The following is a 17,244-nucleotide window of genomic DNA, read 5'->3' on the forward strand; positions in this document are numbered from 1 at the left end:
TAGTCCCTCTCATAAATTGGACTCCCAAGCAATTATAAATGAAATAAAGTCGCTGGTGAACTCTTAGTCGGCGGCGTTCTTAGACAAGGCCGTGCGTGACGTGTTCATTTACTTTGGATTTAACGTTGCTGCTCTTGCTTCACAAAAAAAGTGGGATTATTTTAATGAAGAGCCCTGCAGAATGGAGTGCAAACCAAGGCCAGTGCCACTCAAGCCCAGCGGAGAGTGACGCCATCCTCCTTTTAGCAGCACAAATCCCAAAGTTTTTCAAAACTTTTCTGTCTAGACCGCTTGCCCATCCATGAGTCCCTGGCGGGGGAACTTTGCAACGCCGCCGTGTATTGGCGAGACATTAAGAAACGCTTCTAAGAAAATCACTTGGCGACGGATTCACCGCAACGGATTTGGAAAAGTGTGAAGCGTTTGGTGACGCTCGTCCCAGTGAGGCGGCCTTAAAGTCACAGCGCTTTTCCCCTCACCCGGCCCGCCCGGCCGGGTAGTCACGGCATGTCTTTATTGCATAAAGAGCTCCATTTTGTGATTGTTATAACATTACCGAGCTCGTTAAGGGGCAGGCTCAAATTTCATACGGCCCCGGCGAAAGGTGGAAATTCCAAGCTAGGATATGTTCAAGTAAATCCCGTGCGGTAATGGAGAAATAGGGCCGGCTACTGCATTTAATGGGTCCCATATGCACTTTGCTCGAAACAGTTTGTCCACATTTGCTTGGTGCCACTCATCCTCTGACATAAACGCAAAGCACAATGATCAAATGACATGGTTAGATGAGGGGAAGAAAAAAAAAGTCTTCAACTCCTATCAAGAGCCCCGTGATTCAAGACTATAGTTGCAAAAGCTCTCCAATGACATTCATCATTTTGTACACTGCTGTGTTTCCTCTTGAAATAAGGAAGAGGAGGCGGAGCCATTGACGTTGGCATCCCAGCGACTTTGGGCGACGGAGCGCGCCGACGCTACGGAGTCGACGCCGGCCACAAATAGACAACCATTCACACCCGAGTCTTCAATTACCCGACCGTGCATGTTTTTGGAATGCGGAGCCAACGACACGCATCCAAATCACAATGCATGACTTTGCCTTCAGGAGAAAAAAAAGAAAAAAAAACACTTTAAGAGGACATGAGCCGCAAATAATCGTTCTTCAATGCATTGCAAATTCCTGCTATTTTGGTTGATGCCATTTACTCATCCACGACTTCACTTGAACTTTCATGACTGAAAAAAGAAATGATAAGAAAATGGTTGTCGTCTTGTGCGCGAAATGGGAAAAGTTTGAAAAGTCCTTGAATAAAAGTTGGCCGCCCCAAAGAAGGGCAAACAGCAACATGATTACATTCCTCTCATCTTTCTTGTCTAGCCTCGAACGAACACAAATCTCTGGAACCCGTTCAATATTTGTCCAACTCGGAGAGAAGCGCCAGTGTGTGTGTGTGTGTGTGTGTGTGTGTGTGTGTGTGTGCGGGGCCGTAAAAAATCCATGAACAATAATACATAAATTTGTCACGGGCTTGGGAAAGCTGAATGCGTGACAGGAAATTGGCTCCCTGTTCCTGATGCCTTTGCGATGAAACCTAATCCATTGATCGCGTGCTAGCATAGCATGCCAGGTGCCCTCCAACGCGCACGCCGTTCCGTGTATTCGTGTAAAAAAACATGCGTGCGTTGCCACCGCTGGGAATTTAGGAGTCCGTGCCGTCCGGTACAACTCAAATAACATTTATTTGGCAAACAAATAAAGAAAAGGCAAGGGGGGGTGTCGGTTTTGCACCGCTGCAGAGAGCAATCAGAGGACAGATGGAGCTGTAAATGTTACATCTGGAGGGACTGTGTGTGTGTGACTGCCGCCATGCCGCCGTGCCGCCCTGCCGTCATGGCGCTTCTGGGCACCCGCGTGATGGCCGGATTGGATTTGAAATGCGGCTCCCACAAATAGAATGAACGCAAAGGAGCTGTGGCAGGACGCTTTGATTTTTTTCAGCCCCAAATTCAAATGAGATGAACTATTTTGGCTCAAGCCAGATTCCATTCCACCGGCTCGGCTTGGCCGCAAGCCGCCGGCCGAATGAGCACCACTGGTCTATTTGACATGTTTTTAAAGTCCAACGGGGAGACGATGGCCACACGCCACTGTCACGTCAAAGCCATTCCGCTTTGATTGAAACAACAGCGGCGCTGGAGAAATGGGACGACGAGGAACAGAAGGTGGCAAAAAAAGGCTGGGTGGTGGCGAGGGAGATGCATCAAACAATTCAAAAGCATATCTCCTACGAGAAGAACAGATGGCGCCAAGGAATTTGCTTGAATTTGGTGCCGTGGTGGCTTTTCACACGCAGTCTTTTCATATTCAATTTGGCTTCCGGAGCTTACAAACCGAAATCTTAACAACCGAGCGAGTTTGACAAAGAGGAAGATGATGGAGCGATGAAGTGTCCAAATCTTCCCAATGTTCAACTCTCATGGCAAAATAGATTTTTTCAAATGAAAGTTTCCCATAACTCGACTATTCCAGTGCAAGAAAAAGCTTTTTTCGCTCGTTAAGTAGTTAGGCCTTGTCACCTTGTCAAAAGATATATTTTGGGGGACAAAAGAGATGCTAGCCTTGAATTTGGGGCTTCATTGACGGAGGCGGCGCATATTTGTCCTGCTTAGCATTCCAGACGCCGCCATCTGATGTGGCTGTCAGCAGACGCAGATGAAAAGCGGATTTTAATGCCACGGCAGCTTGGCCAAAAGAGCACCTTTGGAATAATCAATGGGATTTACGCATGGCTCGTCAATGCCGAGTGACCGGCCGGCTCGCTCGCTCGCTCTTCCTCTCGTCGTAGAAACCAAGCCAATGGATGTGAAGAGTGGTGAAGTGATGATTAGGTTGATTGATGAAACGCTACAGCTCAGCTTATGTATGATGAAGCCTGCAAGTCGCTTGCCTCACGCTTTTTTAAATTTGTTTATGCCAAATGCCATCTGTTGCCTACCAAATCACTTTGATAAGACCATTTTCCCTGACTTTGGGACCATAACTGCCCCCTTTTTTTCTTTTTTTTTTCCCTTAGCAAGCCCTGCGAACAGCGGCCACAATGTAAAGGATGTTGTTAATATCATTAGAGTCACTTCCTGTCATGGGCGACCCGCTCGCTCACTCCCTCCCTCCTTCCTTCCCCTTTTCAGCCATAATCAAGCGTGCAAAGTAAGCATCAAAGGAGACATTGCTAATAAACCTTCACAGTGGGCTGAAAAAAAACACCCCCGTCTATTCCGGTTAAGTGTGGCACTATAATTGCGTACATGCTGAGAGGATTGCTAAGGGACAGTTAGCTAAACAAAACGCTGTTCCACTCTAATCACTGTTTTTAACTCACTTCATTTTTATTACATTTCAATCTTTTAAGGACTATTTATTGGCGTGCGCACTTTACGGTGGAACTTGAAATCCCTTTGGATTTTGAATTTGCCACTTAAATAGTAGGCAATCAATGACCAAGAAATCATTTTATACTGAAAACGATCACCGCAAACCTTTGAAAATGTCTTTTCGGCTCTGTTTTCTTTTCCAAAACAATTAATTGTACATGTCGACGTCCTTGGATTTTTCGCTCCGGCACTTCTGGCTCCGACTCCTACGATAATGAGACTTAGCGTCGACGACCCTTTGTACCGACCGGCTCAGGGCGAAGGAAGGAAACGGCGGCGCGTTGCTCCTGTCAAGCGCCTTAATTGGGGCCAATTCACAGTAAAATCTTGTCATGTTTTCAAGCCCTACGGTGTATTTAGTTAAAAGCAAAGCGCGAGTGGCGTGGGCGTCCGTGTTTGCCGCCGCTTGGAGTTTTGCTCCCGACAGAAATCGCACTTTCACGTCACGGATCTTTGATGCGGCTAGGCGCCATTTTATTCCTTGTTAGTCGAGACCGTGGACGCATTGCAGTGACTTTCCGCCGAGTTTATTTGGTGCTATTTCATCTGAAAAGGTCTCCCCACCGAGACTCGTCAGGTGTGGAAAATGGATAGATGTTATACCTCATGATAGTGTCTTTTTGATGACATTTTCCCAGTAAAGGCCCTGGCTCTCCATGGCCAAAATGTCAGGAATACAGCAGCTTCCAATTTGTAGTCACCGCGTATTGCAGCAGCCTGAAAATGCCTGGCATTTATGGACTCGGGCCTCCATTTCTACATACGCCAGAGGACGTCTATCATGGATGCATGGACGTTTGGAGAGGGCTTCTTATGGGCGACCTTTCTGTCTCCAGTTACAGTCACTTCACATTCCCAATAAAAAAAGGAATCTGGCTGTTTCATCCTTGAACCATTTCAGACATCTGAATGAATAGCAAAAAAAAGGTAAAAAAATAAAAATTCCGACAAAGAGACTTTGCGGGAAAAAAGAAAGTGATCGGAGCCCCGCCCACCACCAACAAGGCATGAAAACGCTGCTCCATTGGGAGCGCCTGGGTTAAGCCTAGTCTGACATGTCTCGCTTTGATCAGCCGTGAGCTGGGCTAAACACCGCGCTAAACTCCCAGCCTAGAGAAGAGGAGGCGGAGACACAGGAGGAGGAGGAGGAGGAGGAGGAGGAGGAGGAGGAGAAGCAGGAGGAGGAGGAGGAGGAGGAAGGTGGCCAGCCAGGCTTGGGGAAAGATGGGAGCAACCAGATTAAAGCAGCCAAAGGGGATGGAGACACAATAATACAACCAAAAAGTGGAGGGCAAAGACGGAAAGGATTTTAATTGCTGCGCTTTCACATCCGCCAACGGTCAGAGCATCGCTCCAATTGTCGCCGCCGGTAAACGAAATAAATCGGAGGCCCTCGCTGACCCCCAAAATGCGCCACGGTCATTTTGGCAAGCCAAAAGGCGCTGGTCTTTCTGCCGGGAGAAGTGAGGAGAAAAGAGATTTCCGCCGGGCTCGAATCAATCAGGCTGTAATAATGGCTCCCTGGCCTAGCTGTCCGGCGGAGGGGTCAAGGCATCCCGTGACCCCGTGCCCAAAGCCCCTCTCCCAATAGCACCCCAGGACGCGCTCCCTGGGCTAATTGTCCTAGCTAGTGTCAGCTTATTCTTTGCACCCCCCGCCCAACCACCAGCCTTTCCACTTTCTCTCTCTCTCTCTCTCTCACCCTTCCACCAACTCCTCTCTTCTTCACAACTCTTGAATCCTCTCTCGCGCTTTTCTACAAAAGTGCGGGATTCGCACCGTGCATGGCGTTTCCTAAAAACGGACAATGGCAAGTAAGGAAAGCTGGTCAATGAGAAGCAACAGCAAAGAGGCGGAAGAGTTTGGCTTGGGGAAGATGACCGAGGCGGAGCTCTCGGGGGGCTTGACGTCGGGCGGATCGGCGTCCGTTTTCCCATCTGAGAATTTCCATGAAGGCAAATCAATCAAGCACCCGGTCAGCTGACGAGACAGGCGCACGTAGACACACACACACACGGTCAGTGGTTCTGTCAGTGGGGCTGGATGCAACGACATTCCTTTCATTCCAAGCGCACGCTGCTAATTAAGAGCGTTAGCCCCCGCGGGCGGGCGGGCGGGCGGAGAGACGGATTGATGGAGACGTTCCCCGGGGCTGCGCCAGCCTTCCAAGCCGCCAGCCGGCATCCCATCTCCATCTCCATCTCCATCTCCATCTCAATCTCTCCTTTCTTTCCCATTCATTCCCATTCAGGCAAGTCTCTGGCGGCCACAAAGCACGGCAGCGAGTACACGTAGTAGATAAAAATCCAAAGAGTAAAAAAGCCCCCCCCAAAAAATCAATGGTCTACTCACTGGAAAGCTGGTCTTTATTGCCTGCTTTTCCTGATCTGTCTGTCACTCCTTATCCTCTTCCTCTTCCTCCAGTGTGGCAAGGGGCGTGTACCGTGTCAGTCCGATAGATGGAGGAAAGTTGCTGCCAGCGTGTGTGTCCGTCCGTCCGTGTGTGTGTGTGTTGTGTGTGCGTGCGTGTATGTGTGTATGCGCTGGCGTGGAAGAGAGAAAGGACGTGCGCATCTATCTCTGCGTCTTGCCTTGCTTCGAGTGAGCCAGCAAGCTCAGGCTGTTTTAAACACACTGACTGCTCTGCCCCATGTGACCACAGACAGGAATACATTACTGACACACACACACAGTCTCTCACTCTCTCTCTCACTCTCTCTCACTCTCTCGCTTTCCACACAATTCACGTCCACAGTGCACCCCCTATCCACTGCGAACAGTAGTGTAAGAAGCAGTCCACGCACGCACATACTAAATTGACACAATCTGAAACGTGGGTCAACAAGCCGGCCTTCTGTGGCTATTTCCAAGTCGGAAGCAGCCGCCATGATGACGCGCCAAGAAAATAACGGTAGCGCGTGGTGTGTTTGGGCGTCTTCGGCGGAGCGGCGCTTTCCACCTGGGAGCGCTGACCTTTTGGCTAATGGAAACCTTTTAAAATTGACCTTCAGCTGCAGAGCGGCTTTTGCTGCATTTCTGCTAGCACGCATTTAAGAAACAACAACAATAACAAAAACAAAGCACACGTCAGGTGTTGCCGCTGGACAGGTACACTTTGTTTTCACATGAATTGTTCCCAACATTTCAGTCAAAGGAATTACCACAATGATAGTGTTATATATAGGTAAGCGCTTACGCTGGTGTTTTTTTTAGATGAGAAGGATTTGGAATGGTGTTTTGGCAATGGGGGAACCCAAATAAAGACAAGCAGATTAGGGATCTCCAAACGCTGAGAAGCCCAACCCTTTTCCATAATGCTGAATGCCTTGAGTCAATTCCCCCAAAAGAAATTCTATTTTCCAACATAGCCACTGAATGAGTTGCTCTTTACTGGTAAATATTTGAATTGAAAAAGTCATTTGAGTCACTGGCAAGTGCCTTGAACTTTCTCTGGCACGTTGCCTTGCGATAATCAACATCATCATCAAAGAAAGAAATGAAAGAAGCTTGCTCAAGTATTTTCTCCAGTCAGCTGATCATTTCAATCAATCAGGATCACTTACATTGGCACACTCTATACTGAGCAACTATATTTCTTGCGCACACCAAATGCTCGCTCAAGGATGTAAAATATATGTCTACATATTTGGTCATGGAACGGAATGAAAAAATCCCGCACTCGACTCCATATAGTTTGAAAGTGGAAGACCTCACGATGGATTTGGATCATGTGACAATTGCAGCCCAAAGTATTTTTGGGCAACTCACCTGGAATACTAACAGCTATGCCTCTCTTAATGAGGGATTCTTGTCACAGATTCCATTTACCAAGCGGCGCCAAGGACGAATGGATGAAATCAGGAACGTTGGTTAGTCACCGCAGAGTTTGTAAAAGACTTGTTTGCCTCTTGTCTTTGTTGTAATTTAGTGAGAGCAGTCAATCACAGCCATCTGAAGCTTCTCACCGTAATTCTTCCATCCAATGAGAGTAGCCGGTCGGCCCGCTTTTGGGGGCCCTTTCTTCGGACCTTTTCTCCTCGCGCTGAGGTTAGGCGTAAAGAAAGTGCTTGCCCAATCTTGAACCATGGGCACAAGTGCTGTAGCTGGCTTAGGCATCGCATTTCATCACATTCTCAGATTCCACTTGGTTACTTTTTCAACTCATTTTCCTAAATGCAAACTTTGTTGTAAACGCGTTCCGATCCCTACATAGCCAGGCAAATGTTTTCGGCCCCAAAGAAAATGAGAGCGTTAGCCGCCCATCTTAACGATGCCACGCTAGACGCTTTTCAAACGTTTGCATCATCCCGTGTTTGCGCGTCGGGATGGGCCGGCGTATGCCCAACACTCTTTGCGCCGAACGAGAGCAAACACATCTTTGGATTGTCCTGGGAAAGATGGCTGGGAGATAGCATGGCCGGGAGAGGAATAATCCATAAATATGCAATGCTTATCAGCTCGTCTTCGGGTTTTAGCGCGGCTCGGCCGATAGCAGATAGCATCTTCTTGGATGGCAGACTGTGGACGGAAAGCAAAGACGCACCTTCGGGCCCCCGAATCAGCGCCGCCGCTGCGCTCGCCGGCGCTAAGCCAAATATTTACTATTCGTGCTGATAAGACGGACGTAAAAGGCCCGTGTTTTCTATGCCAGGCGCGTTGGTGCGGAGGCTTGTTTTCGCCGCTTAAATTGGACCTCTTTAGAAGTGATATTGCTGGAGGCTTCGACGTCGTGGTGTCCAAAAAAAGTGTGTGTGTGTGTGCGTGTGTGTACGCGCGTGTGTGTGTGTGTGTGTGTATACATTAATCTTTGGAATGACAAGCACACAGACGGCTCATGCAGTCAAAACAAGCCCATTTCAGCCAAGTTCTATTATTGTGATCTTTTTCATCAAAGCTGAAGATAACCTTGAAAAACATTTCTGAATGTATTGCTTACTCTTAATGGGATATTTTTAAATATTTGAAAATGTGGCGTTTGTAAACTCATTCACCCTGTCAGAAATTGGAATGCATCGAAGCAATAATGACAACCACACACACTTCCTATCCTTTAAAAAAATAAAAACCTCACGGAATTTGGCACACTGGGTGCTTGGGACTCTGTCATTATGTTCAACCATGTTGGCAAACATCGTTAAAACTAACTTTTTTTTTTTTTTTTTTTTACTGCAAAGGCAGCCATACTTTGGGAATGAAAGGGCAATTTTAAAACTATAGCTTAGGGAGCATTTCTAGCGGGCCATCACAAATCATTCAAAAAGGAAGACAAAAGCCATGCTACATATTTTATTTTCTTCACACTGTTTTTTTAATGTCTTTTTTTGTCTTTGACAATTCCGTTGCCCATTAAAACCCGACAATGTTGAGGTTTTCCATCCACTATTTCCATTAGTATAAACTGAAATGGATCCATTGAAATAGTGGTGGGTCCGGCTCAAAGTGTGGTTAGATTGCGTTTCCGTATATTGGTTTGTGGCGTGGTGGTATTTAGCCCCGAGTTGCGTGAGAACCCGCGGTTGAAATGCAAAACCCACTCATGGACCAGAAACTATTTTGGTCCTTTGAACATGAGGTGAAAAGCACAAGTTTAGAAGTCACCCCACATGAATCGTTCGTTAGTCAAGTTGGTCAAGCCTTGCTGGGTTATTACGAATGGAATTTCATGTTATTTTTCTCGTGGTGTCATTGGGTTGCCTTTAAACACAGTAATCTAACTTGGATGTGCAACAAATCAGCGGGTTCCTCTCATCTGGGTGGGTGTGTGGGGTTGAGGACAAACTGGGGCAGCGCACATTTGCTTGCTTGCTTGCTTGATTTCATGGCCATGAGAAAGCAAGCGGCTGGAGGAAGGAAAATTAACGGAAAGTTTACAAACCCGCCTACCCTCATTTACTAGACCACAAAATCTGGACTAAACAAGTCAAACAAGTGGCAGCCGGTGGCGGTAGCTCCGTCCACTCTTGCTCGTTTTTGTGTTTTTGCTGCTTTTCTGTCTTAATGATCTCATTTGGTGATTCTTAATGATCCTATTTACTCTGATTTGCTTTGTGCTTTTGCTTTGTTGTTCTGCGGCCTTTGCGACTGTACTGTCTAACTAATTATAACTATGCCTTTTCTTGCTACTGTCACAATGAAATTTCCCGAATACAGGATGAATAAAGTTATCCAATCCAAATCAACTTTACGGTCAATCTGGCACAAATTCAGACTTTGTAGCAAATGACAATTTTCATTTTTGGATATTTTATTTTGCCGCGGCTTCCACCGGCCAAGACCTTCATTGGAGGTGGCCGTTGGTCCGGGTTCAAAGGTCAAGCCGTCCGAGCGTGCTCCTTTCACTTCCATTTGCCCTTTCACACATGTGTGTCATTACAAATAACATGGCCCAAAGCCACATTCTTTTCTTAGTTGGATTAGAATTAAAGCCGGTCGGTCCACTTTCTACTTGGAAAGTCCAACGCTTGAAATGTTGCTTTTGCGTGGCAAACGAGGAGAAGAAATAAAAATAAAGTTGCTAAAAGAGGCCAGTGCCTTGCCTGTGCCTGGGTTTGTCCACTAATAAGTGGCTGTTGCTAGCCAAGGTTGCTTTCGCACTGCTATTTATCGAGAAGGGCCGCCGGAGTTCTTGTTGATTCAGCTTTTGCTGCTATTTTATGTTAGCCACGTGCACGCGCCCCCGCACACATTGATCGAGAGGACTGCAAGGGTTGACCGAAATCCGCTCTTCAGAGATACTACAAGAAATATTCAAGTAGGGGCTTTAATGAATTCCTTATCCTCACACCGAAAAATCCACCCGTTTGTAAAAGTTAATAAGACGACCAAAGGCGAACAAGAGTGGCTGAAACATCCGTTCATGAAGAAGAATGGCCACATTAACATTGGACAATGCTCTGTTAAATTTACAATTGGAGGATCGTAAAGAGCGACGGTGCAGCTCGGCGGTTAGCACGGCCGCCGCCGCCGTGCGCTTATATCGAGGGTTCATTTCGTCCCCGGCTTCCTGCGTGGCATTTGTAAATGATCACTTGCCTGCGTTGGGTTTCTACGGATGCTCCGCTTCGGGTCATTCATCCTGTCAGCAGCTTGTTGAATGGAATGATGCTAAGAAGAATAGCCTTAGTTTAATGCATGGAGTGTGGGAAAACACTTTTGGGGTCGGAATCAAATCAGCATTTGGTAGAGCGTGCGGAGATCCGCTTCGTGTATGCGTATAACATTTCAATAAGTTGATGAAAGATGAGCAAAGATTGTCATCGATAGGCTGGCACGCCAAGCAATATAAATGTTCCTTCTCTTGGCTTGGCCATTTACGTCGACGATTGGCTTGATAAAGCAATGCGTGCTTTTCGGCAGGTGTGCGAAGGTGACATCATTTTGGCACCTGGCGCCATCCTCAAATCCGTCGCCCCCGTCTGTCTCTCCCTGGAGCTCACCCGGCAAATGTTTAAATTACACAGGCAAGTAAGCAAGATTAATTAAAATGATAATCTAGCCGCAGAATATATTTCACAGTCAAGGGAGCAGCGGTTGGGCGCGTGCACATTTTTTAAGACAAAGTGGAGTGCTGACCTGTACATCTGTTCGCGGAATAGCCATGAAGCCAATTACCAGCCGCCGTTTATTTGCATGTCAAAATCATTGCGATTGGTCCTTTTCTTCTCGTTTTGAAGTTCTAAAAGAATGCAAAGATATCTTTTTACTTTTGTCTCGTTGACTGCCAGCTACCCGCTAGAGCAGGGGTAGGGAACCTATGGCTCGGGAGCCATATGTGGCTCTTTTGATGGGTGTATATGGCTCTCCGCTAACTTGTGTGGTAAAATATGGGAACCGCTGGTGAGAGACCTAAGTCCCGAACGCACCAATGGGAGCGTCACGCCGGCACTGCGGCGCCGACACTATATCTAGCGCCTTTTTTAAACATAATTGTTCCTCATTAGACTTCTGCATGCATATTCTCATTGATACTCATTGATTACCAACAGTGAAAAAATGTTCTCAAAGGAATGGAAGGAACCTTTTTTTACTTTGAAAGTGGTAAAATGACTAATAAATGGACACATTTTCATGTATTTTTACTTTTAAATTCTGAGTACGGCTCTCAAGGAATAATGTTTTAAAATATGAATTGTTTATGGCTCTCTTCGTCAAAAAGGTTCCCGACCCCTGCGCTAGCTAGACGCTATGTTGCAAAGTATGTGTTGCGGTAGAATTGTGCTCAAAGATTGATATCTGTGTGTCCACGGTGTCCAAATGATTTGGAGTGGGAGGGCCAGCCAACAGACCGAACAACCCACATCAGCTTTTAAATGAGATTTAATCTTTTGGGAAACTCACATTTGAACTTGCGCAAAGCCAAGACCAAAGTGGAGGCCGAGCCGCGGGAATGTGGCAAAGCTGGTTAAAGTAGGGCTCTGAAAGGTATGTCGACCGGCCCCATTCTTTTCTGGCAGTCCAGGTCGAAGGTCGCCGCCTGCTCGGCCGTAAAATGGTTTTGCCAATCTCCGACCAGTCCTGTCGCGGAAAAAACAGTCAGACGCGGCTCTGAGATGGGCTAAACTTGTGGGGAACCTTTAAGACTGGACCAAAGTGCATTCGGAAAAAATTCTGGTGCAACGGTGTGCTCGGTAAAACCCAATTCCTGTCAAATGTGGGTCACTCGCTATTGATTGGGGGCATTTCTCGGGTCACTCGCTATTGATTTTGGGTGACAACCCCGGTCTTTACCTATTGATGACGGCTCACCTTCTGTTGATTTTGGATCATTTGGGGGACACCTTCTGTTGAGGTTGGCTCCCTTCCAAAGCTAAGCCACGCGTAAGAAGATAAATAAAAGGTGACCGTACCTTTTCTCATGAATTTGAAGTTGGACGTATCATAGATGTCTTTTGGAAACACGCTGTAGTTGGCCATGGGGTTGTCCCTCATCTCTTTGAAGCTGGTCTGCGCCACCACGCGGTCGATCACCTCGTCGGAGAGGGACAGGTCCAGGTACTTCATGAGTCGCACCACTTCACGCCGGGGGTCCTGGAGGCGGGGCCCAAAAAATTATTCAAACGCTAATGACAATTCCGTTTTAACTGGGAACAACGTAGCAATGAGCAGCAGGAGGCCTTGGGCAAAGTGTGTCAATACCTCTTTCATGTCTTCGTAGAACAGGTAGAAGATGTTACATTTTTCTCGCCCCTCCCAGTAACCTTTGACGTGATCGTACCAGCACCCCCATTCCACTGAAGAGGGCAGCAAAGTCAGGAGAAAATACGCACGTCGTTTTACAAAGGGCTTGTATCCACTTTCTCCATTCATGAAGTACTAGTCGGTGGTTTTAGGCAGGGTTGTACCTACTTTCTCCGTTCATGAAGTAGTCCAGGAAGGCCTCCCAGGTTCCAGTTTCAGGAGTTGTCATGTTGATTTGCTCAAAGTAGAAGTTGCTCACCACCGTGTCCTTGGGATTGCGCGCCACGTAGATGATCTGGAAAAGACGTGGCGGCGTCACCCAACGGCTGGCCGCGCTCCTGCCTCTACTTACTTTGCACTTGTTCTGGAAAAAACCCTGTGGGACCAACTGGAGCGGCAGATGGGTCTTAATCAGGCGCGGGGGATCCATTCGTTTCAGGAGATCCAGACCTGACAATTGACAGAAAACGCACATCAAGCGTCAACGGAGGCTAGGCTCACAAAGTGCAGCGCGACGACTGCAAGTGCTTTGAAATTTCGCCACCCTCCCACCCCAAAACAATTGGACTCCGAGCACTGTCAATGAGTTCAATGGCGGCCAAAAAATGGCAAGCGTTTGGGGTCTGCTCACCTTTTTCCTCCCGAATGCGAGTGGAAGCCTCCAGGAAAGCGCATCGGGTGGTTATTGGGGCCCGTTTGCAGAGCTCCGCGTCTCCGTTGTGAAAGAGCTGGTCCACCACCTCCACGGTCCACGTCGTACCTTTGACACGCAAAAGTCACGTTGTCGTGAACGGCATCGTCGCGATGATTCACGTTGATTAGATGGAAAACGAGAGGACAAAAGAATAGAGTGACTTTCCACGTGCCGTGTCAGGTGGACTAAAATGAGGTCAAAATGACACGTGAAGTGGTTCAAACAGGAACTTTCCCAAACCTGACTTGGGGAAGGAAGCGATGAGGACATCCGAGGGATCCGGGCAAAAAGCCGAGACGTCCTCAAAGTCCTTGGCGATGTGGTCCGCCAGAGGAATCCCGTTGACGTCGATCAAATGATAAGCGCGGGCATCTGAAGTCAGCTGCTGGTCCGACATGACAACATTGGATTTTGGAAGAACGCTTGCTTTCAACGTATTCAAGTGGCGGTCATGCGTGCTTGCTTGCTTGCTTGCTGGCTGGCGATTCCGGCAGTCAAGGTAGAAATGTTGTTGTCGCTCTTTATAACAGACAGAGCGCCAAAGTGGTCCTACTAGTCAAATAGCAAGATTGTGCTTCATGTCCAACCCTAACTTTGTAACCATCAAAGAGCCACCCAGCGTGTTAGTAGCAATAGATGTTTTTGAACATTGTTCAAATTCCAGTCAATTTAAGGAGTGGTGAAACAGCAATTAAAGTCGTTTTCCTTCAACTCACAAAGTTGAAGAATTGCGATACCCCGGTTTAACCGGCCTTTCCGAGAGCCAACGGGTTTTCAAATGCGATTTATGGAACCGGTCTTCGATACTTGATTTGAAAGAGACCTCATTAAAAAGAGTCAACGTGGAAAAACAGCTAGCGCTAACGGAATGATTGTCCAGATGGCGCTTCTTTCCGTTGGCGCCGTAACCGTGCCAGTTTCGCAACACACCATATTTAACGGAGAACCCACGAGGCGCAGCGAGATCCATTCTGGAAATTGTTCAACGGTTTTTATTCTACTAGCAAAATTTCCCGTTGAGACGTCGGCAAATGACTCTCACCTGCACGTTGGGCTTGGATGGATGAACATGTTTACGTGGACTTGCAAGGGTGATGATGAAAATCTAGCCCAGGTTGCATTGTTATGGTTCACAAATCTGTCATCCAAAATAAAAAACATTCATTTGACTCTTGACTCTATTTATATTAGAGCGTTTGTTTACATGTGCAAAAACACACGTCTCCAACGTGTTCTAGACTGCGGGCACGTCGTTCCCGTGGAGAATCGCCGGGCTCCGACCACGCTTTGGCACGTTATTATATGCCGCGGGCTCTTCCATCTGTGTCGATAAAGGGGACGCCTGGGCTAGAATAGTCGGCGATAAACCAAGACCCCCCCCCCCCCCCCAGGAGAAAGAAGCGGGCTTTGGTTCCGATGCAATCCACATTCATCCACAGCAAGACGCACGTAGGCTCACCTGCAGACAAGACAGCCTTTGTATAATTGCGCCGTGCTGGCACACCCAGATGAGAGCTTTCTACACCTGGGACTTGACCCCGAGAAAACAACGTGCTGTGTCAAGTTGCTGTGTGTGCGTGCGTGCATGCGTGCGTTTGTGTGCACTTCTAGACGCCTGGAATACAGTAGACCGTCAAGAGAGTTGTGTTGTTTGTGACAAACGTAATGCTAGCCACAGTTGTCTGCCGGCTCTTTTTTTTAAACGTTCTTTGTGCCCAGTGGATACTGTCACATCAGCTAACAGCACAGCCTTCAAATGGAAAACGGGTTATCGTTGAGCTATATCCTACATACTATACCCCCTGTTTTACGTCGTCATTAATGTATGAATTACTGTGGTATATTTTGGAGGTAGGATGTCATGGCGGGTTGTTCTTCTCTACGAGATAGATCAATTTCCCAAGTTTTCTTTGACATGCTTTTCATTTCCTGGTCAAATAGCGGCAAAGAGCACCGTGACCGAAAGCTGGTTTTCAAGGGAAACCACGTTTTGGCAAGCGTGACCGGCTCCATTGTCCGAGCCGCGGCAATATTTTGCGTCAAGCGCGCCCGTGGAAAAGCCCTCCGTTGGCTCTTTCCTCGATTGATTTGCGTCGGCCGTTCGGAACGATCAATCTGGCGTGCCGGGTTAGGAAATCAAGGCTAAGGAAACGGTGATTAAATGTGGAAGACATCGAGGGAGGCCAAAACCGGGGGGGAAAAAAAAAAGAAAAAGAAAAAGCTCTCCTGCGATATGACATATTAAATACAAGCTGCTCCCGGCGCATTGAAAAGCCTGCTCCACGTAAACCAGAGACGGGGAAGAATTCATTAGTAGTTTCTTTGTGTCTCCTTCCTACCGTCTCCCTTGGTCTTCAAAGCTGACGCCAAATAATGAGCACACGCCGAGCGAGGTCTACTTGACACCTGATTAAACACTGTAGAAGCTACGTATAGTCGGGCCCTCTCAACTTTTAACTTTTGTCATTGCCGCCGTTCTCTCCGTCGCCGTTTGCCGTCTCCCGCGCGCGTCTTCGCCGTCCTCGTCCGGGCAGTTTATGTGCGAGGTATGACGCCAGCCACAAATATAACTAAGCTCCCGCGGCCCCCGTCCTAATTAAAAGGAATCCGTCTCTGGCGAGACTTTTTTGGAGACGCGCTACGAAGCCGACGTACAGTAGGTCTTAATGACTTTGAATAAAATGAAAAAGGCGAGAAGTCATTTCCATTCAACGCACGCGTGCCTAGAAAGGAAGCGCGATTGGCCGTTCCCAAACACCCAAGTAAAGCTTGACCCCTTTGTAATTATTGCAATGTTCTTTTCCCCGACGTGACGTGATTTCTTGTCGGCGCAAGTGAGAAGATGACGACGAGTCGGGCCAAGGCGAACACGGCCTGATGTCTGATTGATTGGCAATTATTCATAAAGACGGTAAAAGTCCTTCTGCTTGGCTGTGCTTGCCAAGCAATTCATTTAAGAAGTCTAGCAGCGAGTGCTTGGACATTCATCTCTGCCAGTCCTTGGGTGAGCTATTCCCCCGCCATCCCACGTTACCTCTCAATCCCTTAATGAAAGCCTCTCGGCGTGTCCGCCATGCGCCCTAAATCGCGCGGGGTCGCAAAAGTGTTGACTCCATGCAAATCCTCCTCCAACCCTGCCAATGTTGCAACTGCATATATATTTTTTGGCTTTATTGACACTTTCTGTCACCGCTTGCCTTCTAAAGGTATTCATTTTGAATCTGAAATTTGTTTTCTGCCATGTTTCATTTGGGCCGCTCATTGGAACTGAAATGTTCTGCCATTGGAAATGTGACAAGAGATCATTTCTGCTGCATTTTGGTGTAAAAAGGTGGGGAATTTCATCCACGGATGCTTTCGTTCACGTGTCCACGGTCGCGTTGACGTGGACATCTATCTTTTTCCAGGAGAATATCATCATGAGGATGTCATGTCATCATGTCATGCCCAAAATGAAAGTGTCAGTGGACGCTTTTCATCAAGAGAGATCCCTGGCTTTACAGCCTTTCCACTAATGCTTGTACATAGTATTTACTAGACTAAATACAATGTCCTGTTGTAAAAAAAATCTGTGTTGGTTAGTTATTTCCCCCCCTTTAATGGCCTTTTTCCAACCCCCTTCCCTTCTGCACATCCTGACGCCTGGTGGTCCGTCCGTCCGTCCGTCCGCTAACTCTATTGCGGCACTGGCTTATCTGCAGCCACACTTGCAGACTTTGTTCATAGCAGAACAGTGGCTGGAGCTACAAAGAAAGACATTACAAAGTGTCCTCGGCCTAATTTTTTTTCCTCCCTCCCCAACTGTCAGAGCCTGCTTTTCAAACAGGGGCTAGCAGGGAACACTAAGAGAGCGGCGTCGTGTCGTGTCGTGTCGTGCGCTTGGGGCTTGGACCTCACTTTCGGAAAAATTCAAAACAACATGCTATTCTACTATTGTGAAA

At 47.5% G+C, this 17,244-nt stretch overlaps 2 protein-coding genes across 3 annotated transcripts in view; both read right to left on the reverse strand.

Moving 5' to 3' along the window:
• The window catches only part of cntfr (ciliary neurotrophic factor receptor), a 74,783-nt gene extending 68,669 nt beyond the window's left edge, over positions 1–6,114 (reverse strand). The window contains exon 1 of one of the 2 annotated variants that reach the window (XM_077621936.1): positions 5,785–6,114. The gene's annotated coding sequence lies outside the window, so the exon portion shown is untranslated. The remainder of the gene's footprint in view (positions 1–5,784) is intronic. The other variant, XM_077621934.1, reaches the window with a different exon arrangement.
• A 5,618-nt stretch (positions 6,115–11,732) lies between these two features.
• Positions 11,733–13,736, reverse strand: LOC144091030 (sulfotransferase 1 family member D1-like). Its single transcript, XM_077623027.1, has 7 exons — positions 13,544–13,736; positions 13,241–13,369; positions 12,962–13,059; positions 12,778–12,904; positions 12,568–12,662; positions 12,279–12,459; positions 11,733–11,946 (listed from the first exon to the last, which is right to left on the reverse strand). Exons 1-7 carry the CDS (start codon positions 13,698–13,700, stop codon positions 11,834–11,836), a joined length of 900 nt encoding a protein of 299 aa, XP_077479153.1. The 5' UTR covers positions 13,701–13,736; the 3' UTR covers positions 11,733–11,833.
• Positions 13,737–17,244: the final 3,508 nt, after the last annotated feature.

This window comes from Stigmatopora argus, chromosome 16 (assembly GCF_051989625.1).
Source record: "Stigmatopora argus isolate UIUO_Sarg chromosome 16, RoL_Sarg_1.0, whole genome shotgun sequence".
Taxonomy (NCBI): Eukaryota; Metazoa; Chordata; class Actinopteri; order Syngnathiformes; family Syngnathidae; genus Stigmatopora; species Stigmatopora argus.